The sequence below is a fragment of the Lontra canadensis genome, unplaced genomic scaffold (assembly GCF_010015895.1).
Source record: "Lontra canadensis isolate GAN:19392208 unplaced genomic scaffold, GSC_riverotter_1.0 scaffold8, whole genome shotgun sequence".
NCBI lineage: Eukaryota > Metazoa > Chordata > Mammalia > Carnivora > Mustelidae > Lontra > Lontra canadensis.
Window position 1 is genome coordinate 12,504,001 of NW_022631002.1, and position 27,657 is coordinate 12,531,657.

The following is a 27,657-nucleotide window of genomic DNA, read 5'->3' on the forward strand; positions in this document are numbered from 1 at the left end:
CACAGACCCATTTTAAGGCACAAGCATATTTGGGGTGCCTGGGTGGCTTAGTTGGTTAAGCATCTGACCCTCGATCTCAGCTCAGGTTTTGAGCTCCTGGTCATGAGTTCAAGCCCGACATTGGGCTCCATCCTAGGTGTGGAGCCTACCTTAAAAAATAAAAAAATGGGGTGCCTGGGTGGCTCAGTTGTTAAGCATCTGCCTTTGGCTCAGGTCATAATCCCAGGTCCTGGGATTGAGACTTGCATCAGGCTGCCTGCTCAGCAGAAAGCCTGCTTCTCCCTCTCCCACTCCCCCTGGTTGTGTTCTCTCTCTTGCTATGTCTCCGTCAAATAAATAAATTAAATCTTAAAAAAAAAAAAGGGGGGGGGGGAAGAGGGTACAGACAAACCTCTGAGATATTGCAGGTCGGGCTTCAGACCACAGCAATAAAGTGAATAGCACAATAAAGCGAATCTAAAGAATTTTGTGGTTTCCTAGTGTATGTTATGTTTACACTACACTATAGTTCATTAAGTGTGCAATAGTATGTATAAAAATGTATATACCTTAATTAAAAATACTTTATTGCTAAAAAATGCTAACCATCTTCTGGGGTTTCAACAAGCAGTAAGCATTGATCACTGATTGCTACGCCAAATATAATAATGAAAAGGTTTGAAATATTTTGAGAATTGCCAAAATGTGACATAGAGATACAAAATGAGAAAATACTGTTGGAAAAATGGCATGGACCGACTTGTTCGCCACAGGGTCGCCACAACCTTCAATTTGAAAAAACAAACAAAAAAAAACCGTCTGCTAAGTGCAAAAATATTAGTTATGCCTATAATTTCCTCAGCCCCAAAAGAGAGACATTTACTACCTGGCAAAGTCCCCATATTGGTAACCTGACCCATGGAGTGAGGGTGATTAAGAAGGATGAGCCAAACATAAGTCCCTGGGACTCTCTCCAAGATAGCAAGTCAAAAGTCAAAAGTCAAAAAAAAAAAAAAATCAGTATCACTCTGGCAGGATCTATAGATTGGTGCTGCCATCAAACTTGAGTTATACATGGGTGGGTGATTTCTTCCTCATCCCGTTTACTCACCATCTTGAGTCTTAGAAATTGACAGTAGTTTATTGCAAATGCAATCGAATGGTACTGCTAACCTGTGGTTCCGGGTGTGGTATCTTTGTGGGATCAAAGCAACATAGTCTTTGGCCAACATGAAAAAAAAAAAAAGAAAGAAAAGAAAAGATACACAATTTGGTGGGACTCTTGATTCTGGAGGCAACAGCTACGATATTTGGGAGTGTTGCTCCAACCAATTTCAGCGACCTATCAGGCAACTGAGTGGGACCCAGACAAGAAATGGTTCTCAGCAGTCCAGGCTACGTGTGCACTGTCCTGCCAACAGGCCTTTAGGACTCAGCCAACCAAATGCTATTAGAGCATCTGCAGTAGACAGAGATGTATGGAGTCTCCAAAAACTCCCAATAAGAGAATTACAGCCCCAAGTTCTAGGGTTTTAGAAAAAGACCAATACCCTCCTTCACCAAAAAGTATTCTCCACCTGAAAAGCAACTCCTGGCTTGCTTCTGGGCATTGGCACAAACGGAATTACAGGATACCAAGTGACTTTAGACCCTAAGCTCTCCATTGAGAGATCCATATTATTTGATCCACTGAACTATAAAACTGGACATTCAGTGGCATTCCATTGCCTGATGGAAGTAGGCTGAAGGGATCCAGATGGTCCAAGAAAATGGTACAAGGAGGTGCCTCAGATGCCTGTGGCACCTGCTCCTACCGTTCTGCTGATTTCCTGCCAACCCACACATACAGCATCTGCAGAGCCTGGAAATGTAGGCGGAAGAGTCCCATCCTGGTGCCTGTTGGGTGTGCATGCTATGCGGCCCCTGCTGATCCACTCAGGGGACCCAAAAGACAGTGGTGGAGAACCACCGTTTCACAGAGCATCTGTGGTAGTCCGGGGTTGGGAGGCCTCATGCGCAAGGGGTGGGCGTCTGGGAGCCGTAAGGGCCTATTCAGTCAGAGCGGCTCCACCTGGTTGAACAGCCATGTTGTTGTTGATGCGGTAAAACTTACACTGACCCCGCCCCCCCCAGGGCACTTACTTAAAAGCAAGTCCCAGAAACCAGTAAAATATGGTCGACCAGTCCCTGATAACAGAGCCCAAATACACGGGCGGGTCAGGTGGAGATAACAGCCCGAACGCAGGGATGAGTTGGGCCAGGTGGAGACATCCGATCAGTGGGGTGCGCGCATACCGTCTCCCTAGCTACCAAGGAGTGTGGGCCCCGCCTTTTGGGCGCCAATTCTGACCAAGGTGATAGGCTGGTTCAAAGAGCGACTATGGGGTGAACTGTAGTTCAACTGGCCACCTGGGTGTGGCCTAGCATGACTGTGCAGCTTTCTCTGTGTGTTGCAATCTCATTGGCCACCCATGTGTGGCCAGGCTCAACCACAGGGCCTTTGCTCTATAAAAGTCAGTCTGTAAGGCAGGGAGGGGTCGCCCTCTCTGTAAGAGGTGGCCCAGGACGGTCGGTTTAATTCTTGATGCTTGGCGCGAAATAAAGCTTTACTTGACCTTTGCTTTGTATCAGTCTCGTTCCTTTGATTACGGACCCAACAGAAGTCATTCTTTTCCTCCCTCCTACGTTCCACTCGATATTCTTAGTCATTACTCAGTCACAGCTCCCCAGTGACAGAGAGGCCTTCTTTCCACAATCAGACCCATTTCAGAATAGACAAATGACTATATGGTTTTTTTGTTCTTTTTAATTCAGAAAGAGAAAGGGAAGAAAATTAAAACAAACAAACAAAAACAGTTGTTTAAATAACTATTGCAGAAAAGGAGATCTGGGCTGGATGCTGGGACCTACCTCTTCCAGAAAGGGGATTTATTAATGTTTAAACAAAACAAAACAAGAAGAAAAAGGAACAAAAGGAAATAAATTATTCTGCTCAATACTGTTTGGCATAATTGCATTGTTTTTTCATCTTCTAAACACTCCGAACAGCCTCTCCAGGAAGCACTGAGATGAGACTGGCAAGAATGGCTGGTGCCTTGACTCTCTAAAATGGGGGGGGGGGGGAGGCTAAAAGACGCATTCCGCTATAGGCCCCCCAAATCCACCCTCACTCTTTACTCCTTGTACTTCTGCAATTGGGAAGGAACAGACTCAAGCTAAGTTCTCAATATATTAACTTTAGGGGTGCCCACTGCCCTGCCCCAATCCTCCTCTAAAATACTCCTCTGCATTACTGTTTCCCCAGCCAGCTGCAGGAAATACACCAACGGCTAGGAGGCTGCTTGGTGGTATCAGCTCACTAAGATAAAGGGTGGTATTTGTGTTCCTCACTGTTGGGAAGGGGGATCCTATTAGTGGTTTGGAAGCTTCACAGAAGCCCTTTCCCCTCCTCTGAGAAACTTCCCCAACCTCAAAGGGTGAGAATACCATCAGCAGCTTCCTCTGGGAGTTAAGCTGGGTTCAGTCATGCAAGTAGCTTCCAGGTGTAACCCTTGTTAGCATCTCTGCCCTTCTAGAGCTGGAAATGGAAAATGGGTTAGAGCGAGGAGGCAGGAAGTGAGCATGGGGAAGGGAACGCTTGGGGAGGAGAGGAGGCATGCAGGCGGGCAAGTCTACTCCTCCCCAGCTAGAATCCCAACTATTTGCATGGCCAGCTTAAAATTTTAAAAGAATCTTTGTTGGTCAGCCATCCCTAGTAACCTCAAGTTAATTAGATTAGGAGACCAAAGCAAATTTCACCCCCAAGCAAGAGGTTTCCTACTCCTCTTTGGGGCGATGGGTGAAGAAAAAAGGTGCATGCACCAAGCAGCTGGCCTCCCCAACTCCAGCCTTCTTTCCTACGTGTTGCTTCCAATCCCTAGAGCCGGCCAAAGACGAGTGAGTGGGGGGTAGGGGGTGGAGAAGCAGCAGTGCCCCCCCAATCCCAGGGCAAGTTTTGATTTCTTTTCCAGGACAAGTAGGCTGGTGAGGAGGCCCAGGGCCAAGGGAGAGACACCAAAAAAGTTGTGGGTGAACAGTAAGGGGCTGAGAGTACACGAGAGTGAGAAGCACCTTACATCTGAAGTGACGGGGCTTCCTTGTCCCCTGCCCTGTTCCTTACACGTGTGTTCCAGAGTTAGGCCCTAGGCAAATTCCGCCCCCTAGCAAGAGGTGAATACAGTTTTAGTATTCTGGTGAGATGTTCAATGCCCTGGTCAGAAAGGCCATTCCATAGGGTGGCCAAAGGTGGGGATGGGGAGAAGGGAGGATGAGAGGACCCACACGTCACTGCATTTCTTTGGTGGGTTTACACTCACCCATGTGAGCCTGACAGGTAAAGGAAATACGGGGTCCCAAATTCTCTGAGGCCTGAAGCGGTTTGAGAGGGCTCTAGCTTTTCCCCTGGGATGAAAGCGCGCTCCCTGGAAACCACCTGATCTCCCCTAGACCACCAGAAGAACGGCCAACGCCCCTTGGCGCACCCCGAGGTCACGAGGGACGCCCGGCAAAGGGAAGCCCAGCAGCCGTTGCCCCCGGCCGAGTAAGGCCGACAGGCAACTGACAGTCTTCCTGCAGAGCCTGAGGAAAGAATTTGGCTGAGGCCAAACCAACCACACTACCCCTTAAAAAGCATGAAATAAAATCCTACCCAAAGCATAAGGAAGTGGGGATTCAGCGGCCGCCGGCCCGCCTCCGAAGGCCATTGATTGGAAGAGACGGGCCCAGCGCCGGAAGTTCTCCTTGAGTCGCATGATTGGTTGGGAGAGTCTCCGCTCCGACTGCAGAGCTGATTGGGTGCCAGGCCCGGGCCAGCCCCCAGAGTCTCCTGATTGGCAGGGGACAGCCGGCCCTCGCCGGACTTGCAGCATGATTGGTCCGGACCGCGACCCCGTCGCCCCCAAGGCCTGGAGATGCCCAAAGGGGCGCCGCGCTCTAGCCGAGGCCGCCGCCCTCGGGCTGGCCCAGAGTCCCGGCCGGGACCGCGCGCCGCCGCCTCGCGGCTGGCCGAAAGGGTCACGGTGAGGCCGGGCTCAGTTGCCTCGGTAGACCTCGATCTTGCTGGCCTTGGCCAGCATGTCGATGATGTGGGCCTCGAAGTCGGCGTCGTGCACTCCCGTCTTCCGGAACTCCCCCGCGTACCGGTTATTCTCCCAGTAGTGGTGCCAGTTGCCCCGGCTGTCGGCCCCGAACCCGTACACGTTCACCTGCAGGGGAGGGCAGCGCACGTCACCCCGCGTCGGGGACCGGGAGAGCCTCGGGTCGTTGATGGGCCGCGGCGACACGACCGCGGTTAGCAGAGCGCGGGAGGCAATGGGAGGAGGACCGAACAGCCGGGCCTGGAGCTGAGGACACCGCCCCGGGAAGACGGCTGCTCCCTTTCCGTTCTTCCGCCCGGCTCCCTGCACCAGGACCCTCAGTCTAGGGCTAGGACAGCTCTCCAAGCTTGCTAACATCCCTTCTGGTTTTGGTTTTGGGGTACTTTTGGAATACTTTTCAGTGTTCCAGTACCACACATTCATTTACTGGCAGAAGGGGGTGTGCTGGGCCTGAGCACCGCGGAGCATGGCACAGCAGCCCGGTTGCTAGTGAGAAGCGGCCCCTTGAACGACTGGCCTCCAGGGTTAACACAGGGCAGGCCTGGCACCCACAGCTATGGCAGACCATCCGCTGGAACTTAACTACATTGTTTCCTTTCTATTTCTATTTCTGATTATTTGTTTTCTTTATGGCAAGTAATAACCAATTATGGTGGTAGGAGTCTACTTCCTTTTTAAATAAATTTAACTTTCCACTGAAATGATTTCAGGTTTGGTAAAATCATGGACATAGTGACTCTGGGAAATGAAGATGTATACTTTACAGCCTAGAAACGGGGAAAATCAGAGCCACTTGGTTTCTGCCTACAAAAACGCATTTCCCTTAGTAAGAAGGACTGACTCCCTCTGCTCCACGGGTATCCCTATTTTACCCCTAACACTGGGCTACCCACCTCATCACACACATGCAGGGCAAAGAAGAGCACCAGCATCCCTGTGGAAGGGTACCGCCCGTGATGCTCTGTCCACCGGTCATGGATGTACTTGAAGAAGGCTGGGTTATAGATCTGAACCTGGGAGGAGAGAGGGAACAGATGCATGAGAGGCTTTGGGGGCCTGAAGACTCCGGTCAGGCTCTGAGCAGCTTCTACCAGTTCCTCCTGTTTGTCCATGTTCCCTGGTCCCTATGGCCTCTGAGGGGGTCAGGCATACCAGCAGGTTGTGGGGGGGGCTACTCTGAAGGTTCTGGAAGGGCACTGGGGATATACCTGAGCCACCAGACCGGGCACACCATAAGTCAAGTCTGCACTGTTTCCAATGAGATGGGCATGAAGAAGGGGGAGGAGGAGGGAGCTTACCTTTTCTTTGTCCACTCGAAGGAAGGACTTCACTGGCGCATAGGTGCTTCAAGCAGAGAGAAAGATAACAATTAGATGGCCCCTGGGATCTAGAAAGGCTCAGAGATGCCTTTCTATCCTCCCAGGCTTGAATGAGGACAACCTTACAAAAGATCCCTGCCTCCAGACTGCTTCCCATAGCACATCTCTGCAGTACCTTGCTCAGAAACCTTCAGAAGCTACTCATGTCCTTCAGGAGAAAATGAGGATGTTTTAGACAAACACTGGGGTCTTCCATTATCCAGCCGCAACTTTTCCTTCCACAACACTCAGTTGTGAACTCCCCCACTTGATTTAGCCAATCATTTCATGCCCATTGCGTCCCTTTCACCTGTGACCATGATGACCCTCTCGCTACTATCCTCACATTTGGCACAAATCCCTCCTTTCCAATTAGTCAGCCATGGCACCTATAATCTATACTCCTTTTCTAACTATTATGGGACTTAAATTCAATGGCACTTATTTTAGCCCTTATGTCTCCCAAACATAAGATAATGTCTAAGAAATGGTAACTTATATTTGTGTGTTTAAAAAATATGTGGTGGGGTGCCTGGGTGGCTCAGTTGGTTGAGTGCCTGACCTTGGCTCCGGTCATGATCTCAGGGTCCAATGATCCAGCCTCGGGTCAGGCTCTGTGCTCAGCAGGGAGTCTGCTTGTCCCTCCCCACCCCCCACCTCCCCGCTCATCCTCCCTTTGTCTCAAATAAATAAATAAATATTTTTTTAAGATTTTATTTATTTATTTGGCAGAGATCACAGTAGACAGAGAGGCAGGCAGGGTGCGGGGACAGGAAGCAGGCTCCCTGCTGAACAGGGAGCCTGATGCGGGGCTTGATCCCAGGACCCTGAGATCATGACCTGAGCCGAAGGCAGAGGCTTTAACCCACTGAGCCACGCAGGTGCCCCTCAAATAAATAAAATCTTTTTTTTTTAAATGTGGTGGCAGGGCCACCTGGATGGCACAGTTAATTAAGTGTCTGGCTCTCGGTTTCAGAACAGCTTGTGATCTCAGGGTTGTGAGATCAACACCTGTGTCAGGCTCTCATTCAGCTCAGACCCTGCTTGAGTTTCTCTCTCCCTCTCCCTCTGCTCCTCCCACTTGTGCTCTCTCTAATAAATAAATCTTTTTAAAAAAAAGATTTAAAAAATGTGATAGCAGGCAAAAGGTAGAAACAGCCTAATTGTCCACTGATGGGTGAATGGATAAATAAAATATGCTATATCCACATAATGGAATATATCCAGCTTTTAAAAGGAATGAAATCCTCTACATGCTACAACATGGATAAACCCTGAAAACATTATGCTAAGTGAAATAAACCAGACACAAAAGGAGAAACACAATGATTCCACTTACATGAAGTACTTAAAACAGTCAAATCATAGACACAGAAAGACTAGTAGTTATCAGGGGCTTAGAGAGTGGAGGAAATGGGGAATTATGATTTAACAGGTACAATTTCCATTTGAAATTGTGAAGAAGTTCTGAAGACGGATAAGGTGGTGTTTGCACAACAAAGAAAATGTACTTAATGCTACTGGACTGTGTGGTTAAAATACATTTTATGTTATATACAGTTTTTTGGCTTATTTATATTTTTGGTGGAGGATGTGGGCAGTGACCTGAGAAAGCTAATTTTTACTTATTTTTGCTTTTTAAGTAATCGCTACACCCAACATGGGACTTGAACTCATGACCCCAAGATCAAGAGTCACATGCTCCACCGACTGAGGCAGCGAAGTGCCCCATGTTATATACATCTTCACACACACACATACACACACACACAACATAGTAATAGTAGGTTATTGGCTACTGCCTATGCCTTGAGGGTAGGGATGGAGAGAGTAAGGGTGATAGCTAAGGGATACAGAGGTATCTTTAGATCTTTAATCTTCTTTTTTAAGAAGATGAAAGAGGGGGCAACTGGGTGGCTTAGTGGGTTAAGCCTCTGCCTTCAGCTCAGGTCATGATCCCAGGGTCCCGGGATCGAGTCCCACGTCGGGCTTCCTGCCTCTCTCTCTCTGCCTGCCTCCCTGCCTACTTGTGATCTCTGTCTGTTAAATAAATAAATAAAATATTTTTTAAAAAAAAAGAAGAAGAAGAAGAAGAAGAAGATGAAAGAGTTCTAAAATAAATTCTGATGGTTATACAACACTATATTTAATAAAAGCCACTGACTTGTATACTTTAAATATGTGAACTGTATGGCATGTGAATTTTTAAAAAGATTTTATTTATTTATTTGACAGAGAGATCACAAGTAGGCAGAGAGGCAGGCAGAGAGAGAGGGGGAAGCAGGCTCCCGCTGAGCAGAGAGCCCAATGTGGGGCTCGATCCTACGACCCTGGGATCATGACCTGAGCCGAAGGCAGAGGCTTAACCCACTGAGCCACCCAGGCGCCCCATAGCATGTGAATTTTATCTCAATAAAGCTGTTTAAAAAAGTCCTTGGTGGGGTGCCTGGGTGGCTCGGTGGGTTAAAGCCTCTGCCTTCGGCTCAGGTCATGGTCTCAGGGTCCTGGGATCAAGCCCCACATCGGGCTCTCTGCTCAGTGGGGAGCCTGCCTCCTCCTCTCTCTCTGCCTGCCTCTCTGCCTACTTGTGCTCTCTGTCAAATAAATAAATAAAATCTTAAAAAAAAAAACCTTGGTGATGAAACTAATGTAACATGTATGTCAATTATACTTCAATTTTTGAAAAAGGTGGGGAGGGGCCCTGGGTGCCTCAGTCAGTTAAGTGTCTGCCTTTGACTTAGGTCATGATCCCAGGGTCCTGGGATCAAGTCCTGCATCGGGCTCCCTGCTTGGCAGGGATCCTCCTTCTCCCTCGGCCTGCTACTCCCCTAGCTTGTGTTCTCTCTATCTCTCTGACAAATAAAAAAATCAAATCTTAGAAAAGAGAGAAAGGAAGAAAGGAAGGAAGGAAGAAAGGAAGTTGGTGAACTGAATTTCCTGAGGTTCCCAGCAACTGCCTCTACAGAAAACTCTCAGATGGCAGAGTTCCCACAGTCAGGAGCCACTTCCTGGAAAGGAGACCAAAACCTTTCCTCGCCTTTCTACTACGAGTATGCCCGCTGTGACTATGCAGGAAGTGACACTGAACAAGGATGGCTTCCCTCTTCACCAGCCCCTGTTGGTCAAAATATTCAGTTAAAAGAATTCTCAGAGCCAATCCCTGGGAAGAGTCCTCTCAAAATGCTCCTGTCTCCCCTATTCCACTCCCAGTCCGCAGAGTGACTTACAATCGGATCTGCCCCGTGGACAAAGCGCTGGCAATCCACAGGAGGTCCAGGGCTTTGAAGGGCACCAACACAAAGCTGACGTTGGCGGGCAGGTTCTTGGCACTCTCGGGGTACATGAAATGGTGGGTGGTTCGGCTGCCAACATCCTGCTCAAAGCCCACGGTTGGCGCCTGATTCATCCTGCAGGGACAAGAGGGTAACATGAGAAGAAGCCGCCATGGAAACCGGTGCAAGATTTTTAGAAGATGATTTGGTACTAGTCATCGAAAATGTAAACAGGTGTACACTGTGACCCAGCAGTTCCATCTCTACATATCCTACAGAAACGGTGGCCTAAGTCTGCAAAGACATGTGTACAAAGATATTCACTGTATTAATTTTTAGAGTTGTGAAAAGGAGAATTTAACAATAAAGACCAGTCAGTACATTGTGGCACACTCATATATGAAATACCACGGAGCCATGAGAATGAGTGGAGCGGATCTACGTGTGCTGGTAAGAAATAAGTCCAGCGAAAAAACCACGTGGTGTGAGGTGTCCATCCCCTTTCCTTCCTTTTAATGTGTATCTTCTGAATACTGCTCTGTGCTGCAGGAGGGAGGGAATTAACAACACACAAAAGGAAAACTTAAAACTAAATAGTGTGGTACGAATTTTTTATATACAAATGTAACAAAACCTGGAAGAGTACTAAAACTGGTAACAAAGGTTACTCTTGGGAAATGGGATGTGGAGGGATAATTCATCTTTCAGGGTATACATTTCTGGGTTTTTTTTTCCCCCCATTAATAAGCACATATTACTCTTATGCCTTTTTTTTTTTTTTTTTTTTTTTTTTTAAGAAAAGAACAGCCTTCTACAGCTTCAACCCTCCCTGGCTGTTCTGTCCTCTTTCCTAGAAGACAGCAGAAGCACGGTAAGAAGTTGCAGCGTTCCCTCAGCCCCGGGGCTGGATGACAGTCTCTACAGCGCCAGGCCCACGCCCTCTGTCCTTGTACTTCACCTTCTTTTTTTTTTTTTTTTTTAAATATTTTATTTATTTATTTGACAGACAGAGATCACAAGTAGGCAGAGAGGCAGGCACAGAGAGAGGAGGAAGCAGGCTCCCTGCTGAGCAGAGAGCCCGATGCGGGGCCAGATCCCAGAACCTTGGGATCATGACCTGAGCCAAAGGCAGCGGCTTTAACCCACTGAGCCACCCAGGCGCCCCGTGTACTTCACCTTCTTATCTGTCTTTTTGTTCCAAGGCCAAGGGGGATGCGTGGAGTTCTAACAGCACCCACCTCAGCTGTCCCCTGGTGATGTGCAGTGTGGCTCTGTCTCTCCCGTGCTGCTACGGAAGGACTCAGAAACCCAGAGCAGGCTGGCCACCCTCCTGGGTATAACAAGCCAAGAAGGCTTCTACTTTCTTCCAAACAGTGCAAAACACAGGATCAATAAAATCAAAGCTCCCTCTTTTGCAGAGCATCTTCAGAACAGGTGATACAGCTTTGAACACAAGTGTGTCGGTCTTTTCTGCTGTGACCGTTTATGAGAACATTCCTGTCTCACGTGGACCACCGTGCAGAATCATGACTACCCAGGGAGATGGCCATAGCCTTGCCTTCCAATGGCAACAAAGGGACCTAGGAGAGAGGGAATCAAGTCTCCAGGTGTTTTCCCTGCTTTTTTATGCCTATCCATAAAACGTGTCCTTACAGTGGCTGGCACCACTAGCTGGGCTGGGTAAAGACCTCCTGTGACACTGGGGCTCCCACAATGCCTTCCTCCTGCCCATCTCCCACTGATGGCACGATGCAGTGCAAGCATGTCCAGAATGCCCCCCCGCCCCATCGCTGGTCACATTGCTGTACCTCCTCTCTGCTTCCCTTCCCTTCAGAGACTAGAGACTCTCTGGGGCTGGGAAGCCATAAAGCCTAAGAGTGGCCTGATTAGGAACTAGAGGGTGAGTCTTTGTTCTTGGCCACTTCTGTTCTAGTCTAGTTCAAGCAGAAGCCTAGAATCTTCTCTGCAGCACTGTGTTGTGACTTCTATTTCTTTAGGTTAACTGCTGCACTGCCCCCTGTCTTGGTGCCCCTCTGTTCTGGTCTCTAGAGTTCAGAGATATTGTCTGTTGGAAGAGCCTAGAAGTATCTTTTCCCATGTATTGGTAACCATTGGCTGGGGCTTGTATAGCTCTGCACACAACACCAATATGTCCTGTGGTCATCATAGCTACAGTCTGGCTCTGTCTTCTACCACATCAGCCCTGGGGTCTGTGAGGAACAGAGCAGTTTGGAGAGAAAACCTTAACAGGGATGGTGTTTCTCAGCTGCCTGGGGTATGTAAGGGGGTAGCAGGAGGCAGAAGACTTGGGTGGGGGACACTCAAGTTGGCTGGGCCTGGACTGGTTAGGAGTTGGGGTCAAAGTTCACTCTGGTGAGTACCTAAGAAACAAATCTCACCTCACGTGAAGTGCAGAGGCCAAACTGGTCCCACAGATCAAAGGGCTGCAAGTGCCCAGGCTGGCCTCTGAAGACACCCACCGGCCCCCCATCTGCCTTTCCCACTGCATCTGCAGCCTCAGTTTTGACAAAGTCCTGTCTTAGACCCGTCAGGCAGCATCACTGCCTCCAGCTCCCTTGGTCCCTTCCATTTGCTGGGCAGGCACCAGCTTTCAGAAGTCTGGGAATGAATGGAGAAACAGGTCCAAAAAGATGTTTCAGAGCCTCCACGGTAGACGGTAGGCGCAGGGAATGCTTTTGAAGACAGGATTTTGTGTTGAGGCTCTGATTCATTCTGGAGAAGCCAAGCCCTGGAAAGGGGCCAGAGCATGATGGAGGATGAACTACATCTCCATGACTCAGGGGAACAGCATTCTAGGAGCCTGTCTGTTCCTGGTTCCCTCCACCCGCCAAAGAAGCACCTGAGGAAAGCAGCACAGGAAAGGCGGATGTGGATTCGTCCTTAGGGTCTGGTATCTGCTTGCCTTGTCTCTTTCATTCATTCACGTATTTCTGGTGAGCCTACAATCTGCCCAGTGCTTGTTTTAGGAGTTGTGGATCTATCTGCTGGTTGGCTGAGCAGGACCAGCTCAACTCCATTTGGAGTCACCAGCAGGGCTCAGAAGACACAGAAGAGGAGGAGGCAGCTGGGGAGTGACGTAGGGAAGTATGGGTAGAGCCATCATCTCACTGTCATCCAGCTCAGTGGGGTCTTACGTTGGTCCTGCTTCCGTGGAGCAGGGAGGCTTCCCCATGGGTTCCAAAACCAAGACATGCCTATAAGCAAAGAGTCAACTCCACTACCACCTAGCAAAAAGCCAATTCCCTCTGGGTCAGCCCTTCCACAAAGCAATTTTGGGGTCCAGTCCAAAACGCACATCTCCGAACCTGGTCCAGGTAAGGGAACCTCTGTAAATTCCTCTTGGCAGCCTGGCCTGATCGGGTACCAGCCAGGTGTCATAGGAGCCAAGACTTTCTGGCGGCTTCCATGGACCCAGGAGCCTCCCAGCCATCACCAACAAGCACAGTGAAAGCACCCACTTGGTACAGGCGGGAGGGCAGGGGCAGCAGGCGTTTCAGGCACTCAACAGCATTTCCCTGGGCTTTCCAAGGGTCACAAGGCTGCAGGGGAGTGTGGTTGTCTCATTCCCCACTCGCTATGTCTGGGTGCAGAGAACCCCCTCTCCAGCAACCAGCTTGCCTCCTTCACGTTGGGAGCGCCAGCAGCTGGAGGATGGAGAGAATTTCAGGTGCCTCTGGGCTCCTGGATGAGGCCTAGCATCCCTCCTCTCCCCCACCCCGACCATTCTCAACATGAGAAAGGTTTCGCAAGCAACGGTGAAAGCCTCAGAGACATACTGCTGCCTTGGTGTTGCTATGGTAACGGCAACAGTTTCTAAGACAAAGCCCTTCCTTCTGCCTCCTGGGAACCTGGTCTTTCTGCAACAGCTCATCCTAAGAGATGCTTTGTGAAAACTGGGTGTTTTCAGCATCTTCACTCTTAAGGTGCTTCTTCCACCAAGGAGTGGGATGGAAAGACCCCCACTGTGGCACTTCCTGTCCCCAAGTCAGGGAGGAAGTCAGAAAACACAAGTTCAGGAGCAGAATGAGCAGCCCATGTTCAAGTTACAAGTCCACCATCTAGGGGCACCTGGGTGGTTCAGTCAGTTAAGTGTTCGACTCTTGATCTCAGCTCAAGTCTTAACCTCAGGGTCATGAGTTCAAGCCCCGTGTTGGGCTCCACACTAGGCGTGGAGCCTATTTAAAACAAAACAGGGGCGCCTGGGTGGCTCAGTGGGTTGAAGCCTCTGCCTTTGGCTCAGGTCATGATCTCAGGGTCCTGGGATGGAGCCCTGCATCGGGCTCTCTGCTCAGCAGGGTGCCTGCTTCCTCCTCTCTCTCTCTGCTTGCCTCTCTGCTTGTGATCTCTCTGTGTGTGTGAAATAAATTTAAAAAATCTTTAAAAACAAAATAAAACAAAACAAAACAAAAAACAAGTCCACCATCTAGTCCCTGTTCACCTCCAGACTCATAGCTCTGTGTCTTTGAAATGATCGCCCTCCCAATCCCTCTCCTTTCCTCAATGCTGGGCACAGATGTCCGTTAAATAATCTAAACCTTATGAAATAAAGGTGAGGGACAGCAGCCCAGAGCAAGCACTGAGCAGTTCCTCTTCCTGCCCAGGACCTCTGTCTTCCATGAGTCTGCCAGAAGGAATCATCTGTGGCTATTAATCAAGACTCTAGCGTAGGCCATCACTTTTGGCCCAGCACTGAGGGGATCGGGCTAGAACTCTGGTGGGAGTTTTCACCAGACAACAGCCAGGACTCTACTCTCAGCTCTTTCAGGAGGAGTTCAGAGCTAGAAACTGAGTGCTGGTCTCGAGCAAAGTATACGATGGGGATTCTGCCTCCCCATCTACCCAACGAACAAGAGAGAGACCTGGCATCCGAGACTCACAGCAGCGGGTGACTCCTCCACTGCAGACAAGGCTAAGGAAGCCAGTCCCTCCTTCTGGAGGCCGGTTCTGGGCCCACCCTTGGGTGCCCCGGGGCTCACCTCATGATGAAGTTGTGCCCATCCACATCTGGACCATAGCCAGAGCCCCGCAGGTTACCCGAGTTCCCCACGACAGCGCAGCGCCGGCACTGGTGGGGGTCCCGGAAACGGTATGGGTTCTCGCCTGGTACTATCTGGAACAGCTTCTCCAGCACCTCATTGGTGTTGTGTGACTTGAACTGGGGCTGCAGCATCTGTCAACACAATGGGAGAAGGAAGGTGAGGGGATTATGCGAGCAGGGAGGGATTCCTGACCACCTGCCTGCCCTCACTTTCCAGTCTCAGTCAGGGAGCGAAATCGTCTCAGCATTGAGGATGTTCCCCTTCTCCACACTAGCAGTGTCCCTTTCTCAGACTGGTACCCTGCTCATCAGGAGCGATCTAATGCACTGTAGGGGGTTTGGGGGGGGTCAAGGGGTACTGCAAAGCAGAGAAACTTCCTGGGCTTGTCATGCTTGTAGATGCCCCTGCTTTGCTGTCCTCTCAGGGAAGCTACAAGTCACCTGAGAGTCATTCCGAGGTGCGGTTAACGTGAAAAACCCTGTGAAGTTTGGGGGCTCATTCGGAACCAGCCTACAGAGGGCGCCCCTGGGACTTAGCCAGAGGGCTCAGGGTTACAAAAGCTGCATATGAGACAATATCCACCCAATAAAGGCAGCCCTGGGGAGGAGAAGGAGGAGGGAAGGCAGTGACGTACAAAAATTCCTTCCAAGTCAGGATGGCTGGAACGAAACTGGTTCCCTGAGCTTCCCACCACCAGTGACCATGAAAGACCATGACATGAAGCTGGGGAAGCCCTCAGATGCCCACACGCCAGGCAAGCAAAGCTCAGAGGGAAGCATCAGATGGGCCTATGGCAAACAGGAGGCCCCAGCAAAAACGAGTGACATCAGCCAACTATTGCCAGGTGGTATTGTGAGCCCAAAAAGACCAAATTTTCCAGTCTTTTGAGAAGCTGAAAATATACATTTCATGTGAAATATCCTAATTTCCTAAACGTTGGCAATGAATGCAAATATTTTAAAAATATTGAGCAAAAAAGGGGAGCCTGGGTGACTGAGTTGGTTGAGCGGCCGATTTGATTTCAGCTCAGGTCATGATCTCAGGGTCCTGGGATAGAGCCCCATGTCAGATTCTGCACTACATGCTGAGTCTACCCCAGATTATCTTTCTTTTTCTCCCTCTTCCCCTCCCCCTGCTCTCATGCACTCTCTAAATAAATAAATAAAATCTTTACAATTTTTTTTTTAAAGATTTTACTTATTTATTTGACAGACAGAGATCACAAGCAGGCAGAGAGGCAGGCAGAGAGAGAGAGGAGGAAGCAGGCTTCCCGCGGAGCAGAAAGCCCGATGAGGGGCTGGATCCCAGCGACCTGAGCTGAAGGCAGAGGCTTTAACCCACTGAGCCACCCAGGTGCCCCTACAATTTTTTTTTTTTAATTGAACATGCTGGACTTGTCCCACAGGCCACAAATCAGTAAGGTAGAAACCAAGGAATATGCTTTATAGGAGACTCATGGGGGGCTTAGTCAGTTAAGCATCTGGCTCTTGGTTTCCGCTCAGGTCATGATCTCAGGGTTATGAGAGACTGAGCCCAACATTGGGCTCTGCACTGGGAGTAGAGTCTACTTAAGTTTCTCTCTCTCCTTCTGCCCCTCTCTCCTCCCTCTCTTAAAAGAAAATGCTCTGTGGCATGAGCCATAACACGGGGGTTATGACTGAGCAGTAGGTGCTCAGGGGACAGAATAAATGAAGGAGAAGGGGTGGGCCTGCTTCTCTGACCACAGAAAAGGCTCCCAAGAACAAGGACAAAACTGAATGTGGAAGGGAAGCCCAGCTCTGAGACAAGAATTTCTAAGTTTACAGGAAAAGGGGGTGACTGTGGGGAGCAGGAGACGTGGCTTCTGCTGCCTCCTGGCCAAGGAACGTGCTTGGTGCTTAAACTACCTCTGAGTGCCATTCCTAAGGGAAGAAGGCATCTCAGCCCCCATCCATGGGTCTACCTCTGCCTAGCATCCTGTTTTGGCTCTCGATGGCCACCACAGAGACCCATGACCTTGGGCAAACCCTGTGCATTATCTAAACACTGATTTTCCCCACAAAATGAAGGCTGTGACTATGATGACCAGTCAGAACCCTTCAAGGGCTTCAGGCTGTCACAGGATGGGCCTGTGGAGTTCCTGGTGACCCTTGCTTTGTAGACCTCCCCATTCTTAGGGACTTGGGCAGTCTGGGTCAGGAAGTGGGATCTGTAAGTTGTTCTGATAAGCCTGATCACATGAGCTCATTCTTACTGCCTCCCTGAATGTGAGAAAAATGGGGAGTCATCATTCACCCCACCTGCCAGGTGGGGAAACCAGGAGCCATGAGCTGCCTCCCAAGCCCCCCACTGGGGAATGCAGGCAGCCTGTGGGCCCCTGGGATAAGTACTGACACTGTTCCACCTGACATGTGGCAACCAGATGGCCCTGGTGGAGCCTGGGGAGTGGTGCTCCAGAGATGATAGGGATGAAAGGGAATTAAAAGCAACAGAAAGGTGACAGGATCCAGAAGAGCAGGGAGGCATGGGCACAACTGTCCCTTCATCCCCTCCCCTTCATCTTCCTTATTACCCAGAGGAAATGACAATGTTTTCTTATTCCCAGCCCAGAAGAAAGTCTCTTCCAGTAATTGTAGAAAAACAAAAGAGTGGCCCTCACAGTGTTTAAAATTATTGTGAGCCAACATTCACAAATTGGGATAGTTAGCAAGAAACTGTGGACTTCTGGGTTCTCTTAAAGGGACAGAAGATGCAGCAGTGGCGGGGTGGGGGGGTCACACCTCTGCAAGAGGGGCTGCAGCTGAGATAGGCTGTGTCCTTTATCAAAAGCAGACCCTCTCCCTGCCACGGCCTTGACCTCTCACCATCTTCCTCCTTGGGGCCTGTTTCTGTGTGTCCTCCCAGGCCTACTAGGGATGCCTCATCTCTGCTTGGCCCCTACAGGCACTAGAAAACAGTTCTCCCTCCTTCCAGGTCACAGCTTGCTCTGCCTTTCAGAATCTCTGACCCCAGTAGATGGCTCTGGTCAAGCGGACCTAATACTTTGTCAGGGCTCTGGAGGCCAGAGGACAGACAGCCCAAATCCCAGGGCTTGGGGGGCAGGGCTGAAAGAGTGACTCCCAAACAGGGGTGCAGACCCCTGGAGATGGGGCAGCAAAGGGTAGGCAGGAGGGGCCGCAGCTCTCACCATCCACCACCTCTGGACATCTGGAGGCAGATCCATGTTCTCTCGGGTCCACACAGGGGAAATGTTGCTGTTGAAGTGACTATCGAACCAGTCAGAGGCGCCAGTGTCACCCATGCAGCGGCGGCAGGCACAGCTCTTGCCAGCAAGCCCCTCCTTGCTGAGGCGCTGCAGGCCAGCATAGCCGGGCACCAGCTTCACCCGGTGGGTCCCGCCCAGGCCCCCCGAGTCCAGGTAGGGCAAGGTGGCCATGCTGTGATGGGAGTAGGTGAAGAGCAGCGACATGATGAACACCAGCAGGAAGGCCACGGAGAGGAACCACACCCGCAGCGAGCACTTCATGGTTTGGCGCCTCGGGGGGCTAGACCACCAGCCTGGGGGGCGGGCCGGTGTCACCGTGGCCTCTCCTTCCCCAGCCCACTGACGGGCCAGCCACAGCAGAGCCTGCCTCTTCTGGCACCACGTGCAAAGGGCATAGGGACACGTGCTGAGGAGGGGACAGAGGCAGGGGTCCCTTACCACACCCTCCCTCAATGTAAGGAGAAAGCACAGTGGGGCAGGAGTGGCTCCCCTGTCCCTGAGCCAGTTGGGTGCCGGCTTATGGCTTCATCGGGTCTCTCTGTCACTAGCTGGGCCACAGAGGCTCTGACTCTCCTGCTGCCCTGAAGAGGGGGAGGTCAGTCCATCCCAGCCCTCTAGTCCCTTGGGGTTGCTGGCTGCCAGCTCTGGGGGGCCCCCTCTTTGGTGGCTCGAAATGGTCCAGTCTGGAGCATTCGGGGTCCTTGTCGTTCATGAGAAGACACGGAGGCGGCCCCTCGTCCCCTGCAGTGGGGAAACCCTAAAACCCCAATCACAGCAGAGAGCACATGGGCTTCAAACGGCCTGGATTCCATCCGAGAGTCCTCCCCAGCGCAGCTGGCCCTCCTGGCCCAATCCCTCCACCAGAGGAGGGAACAAGGCCCCAGTCCTGCGAGAAGAAACCCAAGAAGCGCTGTGGCTGTCGGAAAACTCTGCCGTAGAGACCAAGATCCTCCTTGCACTAGGTTCTGCCCTTCCACTTCCCATTCGAGGTGCTGGGCCCCTCTGATGGTCACAGCCCCAAATGTGGTTAGAGGGTGATTGGCAGAGCTCCTGTTCCTGCTGGGAGGTCCTCCAGCGCCTGGGAAGAGCTGCAGCTCAGCAGGAATCTGCTTCCAGCGCCGTCTGGGTCACCTGAACGAGGGCCGAGCTCCCTGCTAGGGCCCAGCCCTCCTTGGTGCTGCCGGCCCAGCCTCGAAGGCAGGCTGCTCTGCCCATCCCCAGTCCCCTGAGGGCTGCTGTCCCGCTGTTAGCTCGTGCTAGCAGTAATCCCCTGGCAGGTTCCCCCTCATTCGTCAGGCGCCAGGCTGCCGCAGCATGACCCTGAAATTGCAGAGAGGAAAAGTAGCATGCAGATAAATGGCACACACACACACACACAGGCTCTCCCCCCAGCCCTGCCCCCAAGTCCCAGAGGGGACACAGCTAGTAGTAGAGGAGACGCCCACTTAACCAAAGGGTGGACAAAAGAAAGGGCTCTCCACTCCACCGACCAACAGACAGCTCTCTGCTGGCTGCAGATGAAGAGATTAGCTCCCTCTCTTACTTACTACCCAGAAGGTAAACAAGGACATAAAGTGATTTCCCTGGAGTCCATGGGGACTCCCTGGAAGAACCGGGTTTAGAATGTCCCTAGTCCAGCTATGTGAGGTTAATTTCAGGTGAAACTGAAGAGAAATCGGCCCAGAGGAAGATTACAGGAGACTGCAGATATGACTCCCCACCCTGGGGCTTTCTACCCTCCGAGTGCTGGCGACAAACTCCTCTGAGCAAGAGACAGGGTGGTGGAGGAGGGGTAGGCCTCTGTCCTGGGATCTGCCCCCTCCTCTCCTGGGTGTGGGCTCTAGATGAGGTATTTCTGGGTTAGCTCAGTGAAACATTAACAATCCTTCCGACCCTGGTATCAGGGAGAGAACCCGACTGGGTCAGGATGGGGAGGTGCTGGGCTCAGCGTCCCCACCAAATGGTCGACTGGACAGCTGCCTTCTTCTGTACCTTATGGATGAAATGGATGCCAGGGTCCCTGGGGGCATGGACAGTCTGAGGCCTTGTGCTGTCCTGGTGGGCAAGAGTAGGGAGAAAGGGCTGGCAGTTTGGGGATGGGCCCGGAGAAAAGGAGTCTGAATCCATGCCATGGGTAAGGGAGTGTGAGCCAGAGTCAGGGACAAGGCTGAGGGCGGAGGCCCTGGCTCCATGCCATGGGGATCACTTAAATCTGGCTGCCCGCCTGTCCCCACCAGCTTTTCTCCAAATCCAGCTAGCCCCAGTTCTGACCTGGCCCCAGGGCCTCACAGCAACTTGCTGAAAGCCCCAGCTCCAGCCAGCCCTTCCCGGGTTCTCTGTTCCTGGGTCCTCTGGCGGCTGCCGGCAGCTTCAGAGAAGGCATCTCAAGAACCTCAGCTGCCCCTTCCACTCATGGCAGCTCAAATTTCTGGAGCCAAGCCAAACCACAAAGCCATCGGGGAACAGAACTAGCATGTTCCAGTAAGGAGAACATTATTCTGGGTGGAGAAACAACACTTGGAGAAGTAAAGCAACTTGCCTAAGGTCACGGTCTTGGGAGTAGAGGTGAGATCTGTGTCCAGGTCTACCTGGTTCCAAAGCCTATGACTGGCCACGGCACAGAAAGAGGCCTGTGAGTTCTTTCAGTGACCAAAGGGCTCGGAGATGAGTGACAAGGAGACCCAGGAGCTGGTTCCCAGGGTCAAGAGTGAAGCTTTCCTCATTTGTCTTACTGCAGATGTTTTACTGCACCCATTTGGAAGGCCAGACTCCATGCATGGCCTTTGGCTGATAGTCTGTAAATAGGAAGCCAGGTCATTGTCTCTTCCCATTCTCCCTTTGTCCCTTTCTACACCCAACATCTAAGGAAAAGAACTTGGTTTTCCAGGTCCTGTGACCTGTGGGGGGAGAGCCAACCACAAGGCAAGTGGCGCAAGAAAGCAGTGACTTTCTGAAGAGCTTCTCCATGGAGACCTGGTTTCTGATGGGCAGCCCACTGAGACCACTGAAGGTGGGGGCTGGGCAGACGCTGGCACAGGAAGCTCCGAAGGAAATCTCTCCCCCACTAGGGAAGTCAGTAACTCCTTGGGATTCTAACTCAATGAAGGGGGCATCTGAGGTAACCAGCAGCTTTGTGGGGGAGAGGGAAAGCCCTAGTTTTGTCAGTGTGTTTGGGAAGAGCAAAGAAGTGGAGTAACCAGCAAAAGCCCTTGCTTTGTGAACCCCGTGGCCAAGCTGTTCCCGGAAGCTTGAGCAGTTCAACATGTGCTGAGGGCAGAGACACAGGGAGGAATCATTGCTGAGACTAAGAAACATCAGAGGCTCCTAAACATGAACCCCAAATCCCAGAAGTCACCCAATGCTGCCCCTTGTGGAGTGCTTTCGCACATCCTGTTTCCTCCAGTGGAATCCCGTGCCCTCCAGTTCCCCACGGCCTCATTCTGATTTCTCCCCTCGCAGCTGCCCTGATCATTCACGTTAAGCCTGTGCATGCACACACCCGTAAAAAAGGCTGGAAGGAGGACACATACTCTGCTGCCCACAAGGGGAAGCAGGCCAGTCTTCTGGGGCCACCTGGCTGCTGGGGACTTGTTCATTCCACTGATTCTTAATGGGCCAGCGCTGGGCCAGAGGGACAGTGTGGGACAGGACACTCGAATCCTGTCCTCACAGAGCTTCTGGTCTAGGTGCAAATACAAAGGGAAATTAGAGCAAGCCATGAGAGAAAACAAAAGCGTGAAAGAGTGCAAAGAGAATGAGGAGGTAATAAGCCTGACCTGTTACAACAGAGAAGAAGGTTTATGAAGCAGGCGAGGGTGGCAGAGAGGAGGGCACAGAAGGCTGCGGGCCAGCCACAGAGGGCTTTGAGAGGATTAGGATTTATTACGCATCTGAAGGCAGGGTTTTGAAGAGGGCTGTGTCGTGACCTGATTTACATTTTAAAATGGGCTCTCAGACGAATTTTTAATTCTAGTATGGTTAACATAAAGTGTTACATTAGTTTCAGGTGTACAAAATACTGATTCAACAGTTCTGCACATCACCCCATGCTCATCAGGACAAGTCCACTCCTTAATCCCCACCACCTATTTTCCCCATCCTCGCACCCACCTCCCCTCTGGTAACCATCTGTTTGTTCTCTAGAGCTCAGTCTGGTTTTTTTGGTTTGCCTCTCTTTTTCTTTGCTCCTTTATTTTGTTTTTTAAAGCCCACATATGAGTGAGCTCATATGGTATTTGTCTTCTCTGACTTATGTCACTTAGCATTATCCTCTCCAGCTGCATCCATGTCATTGTAAATGTCAAGATTTCATTCTTTTCTACGGGTGAATAATATTCCATTGAACATATACACCACATCTTTATAAACCACTCATTTATCAATGGACACTTGGGCTGCTTCCATAATTTGGCTATCGTCAATAATGCTGCAATAAACATAAGAGTGCTTGTATCCCTTTGAATTAGTGTTTTTATATTCTTTGGGAAAATACCTCGTAGTGAGATTGCTGGATCACAGCGTAGATGTAATTTTAATTTTTTGAGGAAGCTTCATACTGTTTACCACAGTGGTTGCACAAGTTTGCATTCCCACCAATAGCGCATGAGGGATCCTTTTTCTCTACATCCTCACCAACACTTGTTGTTTCTCGTGGTTTTGTTTGTAGCCATTCTGACAGGTGTAAACGGATAGCTTGTTGTAGTTTTGATTTGAATTTCCTTGATGATGACTGATGTGGATCATCTTTTCATGGGTCTGTTGGCCATCTGGATGTCTTCTTTGGAGAAATGACTGTTCAGGTCTTCTGCCCATTTTTTAAGCAGATTATTTGTTTACTGGGTTTTGATTTGTATAAGTTTTTTATATATTTTGGATACTAACCCTTTATTGTTATTTGTTATTTTGCAAATATCTTCTCCTTTTCTGCAGGTTGCCTTTTGGTTGTTGTTTTCTTTTTAAGATTTATTTATTTGACAGATCACAAGCAGGCAGAGATGCAGGCAGAGGCAGGGGGCAGCTGGGGAGTGGGGGGAAGCAGGCTCCCTGCTGAGCAGAGAGGCCCAATGCAGGGCTCAACCCCAGGACCCTGAGATCATGACCTGAGCTAAAGGCAGAGGCTTTAACCCACTGAGCCACCCAGGCACCCCTGCCTTTTGTTGACTGTGTCCTTTGTTGTGCAGAAGTTTTTTATTTTGATGTAGTCCTAATAGTTTATTTTTGCTTTTATTTCCCTTGCCTCAGGAGATACATACAGAAAAATGTTGCTATGGCCAATGTCATAGACATTACTACCTGAGCTTTCTTCTAGGATTTTTATAGGAAAATTTTAAAGAAAGTAATAGTACTTGGGCGCCTGGGTGGTTCAGTGGGTTAATCCTCTGCCTTCGGCTCTGGTCATGATCTCAGGGTCCTGGGATCGAACCCCGCATCGGGCTCTCTGCTCGGCGGGGAGCCTGCTTCCTCCTCCCTCTCTGCCTGCCTCTACCTACTTGTGATCTCTGTCTGTCAAATAAATAAATAAAATCTTAAAAAAAAAAATAAAAATAGGGGCGCCTGGGTGGCTCAGAGGGTTAAAGCCTCTGCCTCCGGCTCAGGTCATGATCCCAGGGTCCTGGGATCGAGCCCCACATCGGGCTCTTTCCTTGGTGGGGAGCCTGCTTCCTCCTCTCTCTCTCTGCCTGACTCTCTGCCTACTTGTGATCTCTCTCTGTCCAATAAATAAATAAAATCTTAAAAAAAAAATCTTAAAAATAAATAAATAAATAAATAAATAAATAATAAAAAAACACACACCTCTTTTGGGACAATAAATGTAGAGTGGGACAATAAATGCAGTAGACACTGCATTACTCCTTACTGTAGCTGGTGAAAACAACAGTTCAAGATAATTTGGCATTAGTTAATAAAGACAGACATAACATATGCCACTGGTGTTTTATGTTTTTTAAAAGAAAAATTAAAAACCATCTTTCCCACAGAAAACATGGTGTGGGAACAGACTGTGAGACTATAAAGTTCCCCCATCTGTCCCGGGCTAATTTATTTTATGACTTCATTTGTGTGGACATCTTCAGAGATTAATCTTTCTCAGGTTTGGGTGGGAATGAATGGTTTCTCACTGAAAGGCTGAATATTTAGAATCACAAACAAATCCAGTGAGTTCAGCCTGCTTGTAATTTTAAGCAGATTTAAAGCTTAAGGTGAACCCTGACAACAGGTTAAGTATAGGGTCTCATTCCCCCCCCAATCTCACCCCCACTTGGGACAATCTGTTTTTTTCCACTGGAGTTTAATTCATACATAATAAAATGCAGAGGTCTTTCAATGTAAAGCTTGGTGAATTTTTAACTATGTGTATATTGGTGTAGCCCCCCATTTGAAAACAGAGAGCATTTCGATCACCTCAGAGAGTTAATTCCCTTGTGCTCCTTTCCAGTCAATATCTAGCAGTCCCCTGCTTTTCCGAGTTCTCTCACCATATATTATATTTACTTGCTCTTGAAATTCATGTAAACACATACTATGAACTCTTGTGTATGTGGCTTCTTTTGCTCAGTGCAATGTTATGGAGACTCGTCCATACCTTACGTGTCTGTAGTCCGTTCTTTTCCACATTTGGACATTTGAGTTGCTTCCAATTTGGAGTTGTTATGCATAAAACTGCCCTGAACTTCCTGTGTAAGTCTTTTTGTGGACACTTACTCTATTTCTCTTGGGTAAATACCCAGGAATGGAATTACCGGGTAGGTGTTCACTAAACTTTACTAGAAATAAGCAAATAGTTTTCCCAAGTGGTTGGAGTATTTTACATTTCCACCAGTAATGTACAGGAGTTCCATTTCTTTTTTTTTTTTTAAGATTTTATTTATTTATTTGACAGAAATCACAAGTAGAGAGGCAGAGAGAGAGAGGAGGAAGCAGGCTTCCTGCTGAGCAGAGAGCCCGATGTGGGGCTCGATCCTAGGACCCTGAGATCATGACCTGAGCTGAAGGCAGAGGCTTAACCCACTGAGCCACCCAGACGCCCAGGAGTTTCATTTCTTCCGTGTCCTTGACATTTTCTATTTTTAAAATTTTAAGGCCTTTCTGATAGGTGTGCAATCAACTCTAGTATTTCCACCACATAGGGAAACGTGCACCAAGAGACACACGAGGGTGTTGAAGACACCACTGGGTAAGAGCTGAAAACTGCCAACAGGAAAAAATGAATGAACTCTAGTTTCAGGTATCAGTAGGGATGAATGTGTCCAAAAAACTATTATGTTGAGCAAGAAGAGTAAGTCATGGATGAATGTCAGTAGTAAGAGTTCACTAAAAGAAAGTATGCAAAGCTAAGTATATGTCTCTATACACAGAAGATAAAACAATGCAGAAAATCGAAGAAATGGTGTAAATTCAGGAAATTCCTCTGGAGGGACAGGAAGATAGATAAGATCAGGGAGGGGCCTATAGAGGCTTCAGAAGTACTGGGTAATGCATTACTCCTTAATCTAGCAGGTGGAAACAACAGTTCAAATTTTCATTCTTTAAAGAGTATATATATGATATAAGATTTCCAGACTAGTTAAATCCATACAGCAGACAGTGGTTGCCTAGAGTGGGAAGTTGGGGGGAGACAGGGAGTAGGCTGCTAATTGGTTGGGCATTACCTTCTAGGTGATGAAATATTCTCAAATTGTTTGTGGTGATGGTTGCATAACCATGTGAATGGACTAAAACCCACTGAACCGTACACTTGAAATGGGTGAACTGTACGGTGTGTGAATGATAACTCAATGAAGGTGTTACCAAAGAAAAAGGAATGGGATAAAATGGAATGGGGGAGTTAAGATGGGAGATTGTTTATATGCTAGTAGAGGGAAAAGTGAATGCTGCAGGAAAAAGAGAAGACAGTCAAGAAGCAAAATCCTTGGGACACCTGGGTGGCTGTCGTTTAAGTGGCTGTCTCAGGTCATGATCCTGGGGTCCTGGGATGGAGCCCCGCACGGGGCTGTCAGCTAAGTGGGGAGTCTGCTTCGCCCTCTCTCTCTCCCTCTATGTTCTCTCTCTCTCTCAAATAAATAAATAGAATCTTTAAAAAACAAAAAAATAAAAGCCTGGAGTAGTAAGAAGGGATGGGAGCCGGTGCCTACACGGGGAGGGTCTACCTGAGAAACAGGAGGCAAAGCAGAGTGTGGGGCACAGACACAGGGAGTGGCTGCATAGCAGGAAAATGAGGGTCTCTTTATTGTTGGGGTTGGAGACTGAGAGAGATCAGATGTGAAACAGTCTTCAAGAGACAAAGGAATTCACAAGGGAAATTTGGTAGGTAGCAGAGCAATGCTGGGTCTTCTGACTGGTTTGTGGTCACAAATTTAGCAACTTTGGTGAGACCATTCAACAATACGTGTTCCCTGAATGGCTGGCCGAGCTTGAGATGCTGAGGCAAACAGAGGAGCTGGCGACCATAATCCAGAAGGTCAGGGGCAGCAAGGGCCTTGAATAATGGATGGTCTCTCTCCCCTAGAGCCTTCTACCAATCAAGGGATGCACGCTTGAGCAAGCAATGGAAGCTAAAGGGGGCTTTCAGCTCGAAGAGGAGAGGAAGAGAAGGCATATGGCATCGAGCACCAGAGGCTGCCCCAAAAGGAGAACGGGGTGAGGGAGACTGGCTTTTGGAGGGTAGGGCGGTTTTCGAGCCTTCCTCCAGTCAGCTCCCAGGAGACAAGCCATCGAATTAACCTAATGAAGCACAGGATAGCACAGCCTCAGCCCAGCGCAGCTGAACACAATCTTCTTGGCAGGCAGAGAAAAGAAATGTCAAAATAAGGCTCAGAGGATGGGGGGAAGGGGAGGCTTGAATCTGGAAGGGTTGGGGAGAACGGAAAAAAAAAAAAAAAAAGAAAAACAGCAAGATGCTGACTAAGTACCCTCTTTCCACCCACTGACACACAGCCTGAGGATGTGTCCCAGAGCCTCCATGTGAAGGCATCGAACCACAGATTACTCATACTGCATGATGTTATAGGAGCTTCTGAGCATTTGGGGGCATAGCCTCTCACTTAGTATTCACAGAAATCCCAAGACTAACCGAACGAGGTCAGCCAGGCGGTAAGGGACAGAGCTTTAATGCCACTCCAGGTCTGATGGCTCCAAGGCCAGTGCTCCTGTCACAAGCACCCACTGGCTACCGCAGACATTCTTTCCATTAACTGGGGTACAACAACTGAAGGGTTCTCTATGCCCCCAGATCCCTGCCAACCTAGCAACCCAGCAAACTCTCTGCCTCCTGGGTGTGGCAACAGCCTACCCTGGCAGAAGGTGCAATGGGGGTCCAGTCATTAGCTTGAGGAAGAGGCCTGACAGTCCCGCCCTCTCATGCATCTCAACCCCCGCGAGGCATGCCCTTGATGTGCCTGAGAGCTGGCTGCTTCACCCCTGCATGTTCGGCTAAGTCACATCACCTCATTGCAACATCCTGGCGCCAGCCCCTGGCACACACCCATCATAGTTCTCCCAGTGACTCAGGCCCTCCTCGAGCCCCAGTTACACACCCTCGGGCAGCCTCTGCCTCTCCAGGGCCTCCCTTCCTTGACTTCACCTCCACCCTGAGCCCTCAGCTCTGGGACT

At 49.7% G+C, this 27,657-nt stretch overlaps 1 protein-coding gene and 1 long non-coding RNA gene across 4 annotated transcripts in view; both read right to left on the bottom strand.

Moving 5' to 3' along the window:
- Positions 1-2,886: 2,886 nt before the first annotated feature.
- The window catches only part of ST3GAL2 (ST3 beta-galactoside alpha-2,3-sialyltransferase 2), a 49,255-nt gene continuing 24,484 nt past the window's right edge, over positions 2,887-27,657 (bottom strand). For 2 of the 3 annotated variants that reach the window (XM_032853975.1, XM_032853974.1), the window contains exons 2-7: positions 17,971-19,368; positions 14,742-14,935; positions 9,700-9,879; positions 6,413-6,458; positions 6,008-6,127; positions 2,887-5,222 (exon numbers count right to left, since the gene is read on the bottom strand). In XM_032853975.1, coding sequence (XP_032709866.1) covers positions 5,049-5,222; positions 6,008-6,127; positions 6,413-6,458; positions 9,700-9,879; positions 14,742-14,935; positions 17,971-18,309 — 1,053 coding nt within the window. In that variant the 5' untranslated portion in view covers positions 18,310-19,368 and the 3' untranslated portion in view covers positions 2,887-5,048. The remainder of the gene's footprint in view (positions 5,223-6,007; positions 6,128-6,412; positions 6,459-9,699; positions 9,880-14,741; positions 14,936-17,970; positions 19,369-27,657) is intronic. The other variant, XR_004382250.1, reaches the window with a different exon arrangement.
- On the bottom strand, positions 10,512-11,707 carry LOC116865662. Its single transcript, XR_004382251.1, has 2 exons — positions 10,921-11,707; positions 10,512-10,702 (listed from the first exon to the last, which is right to left on the bottom strand). It is a non-coding gene; the product is annotated as an uncharacterized LOC116865662 (long non-coding RNA).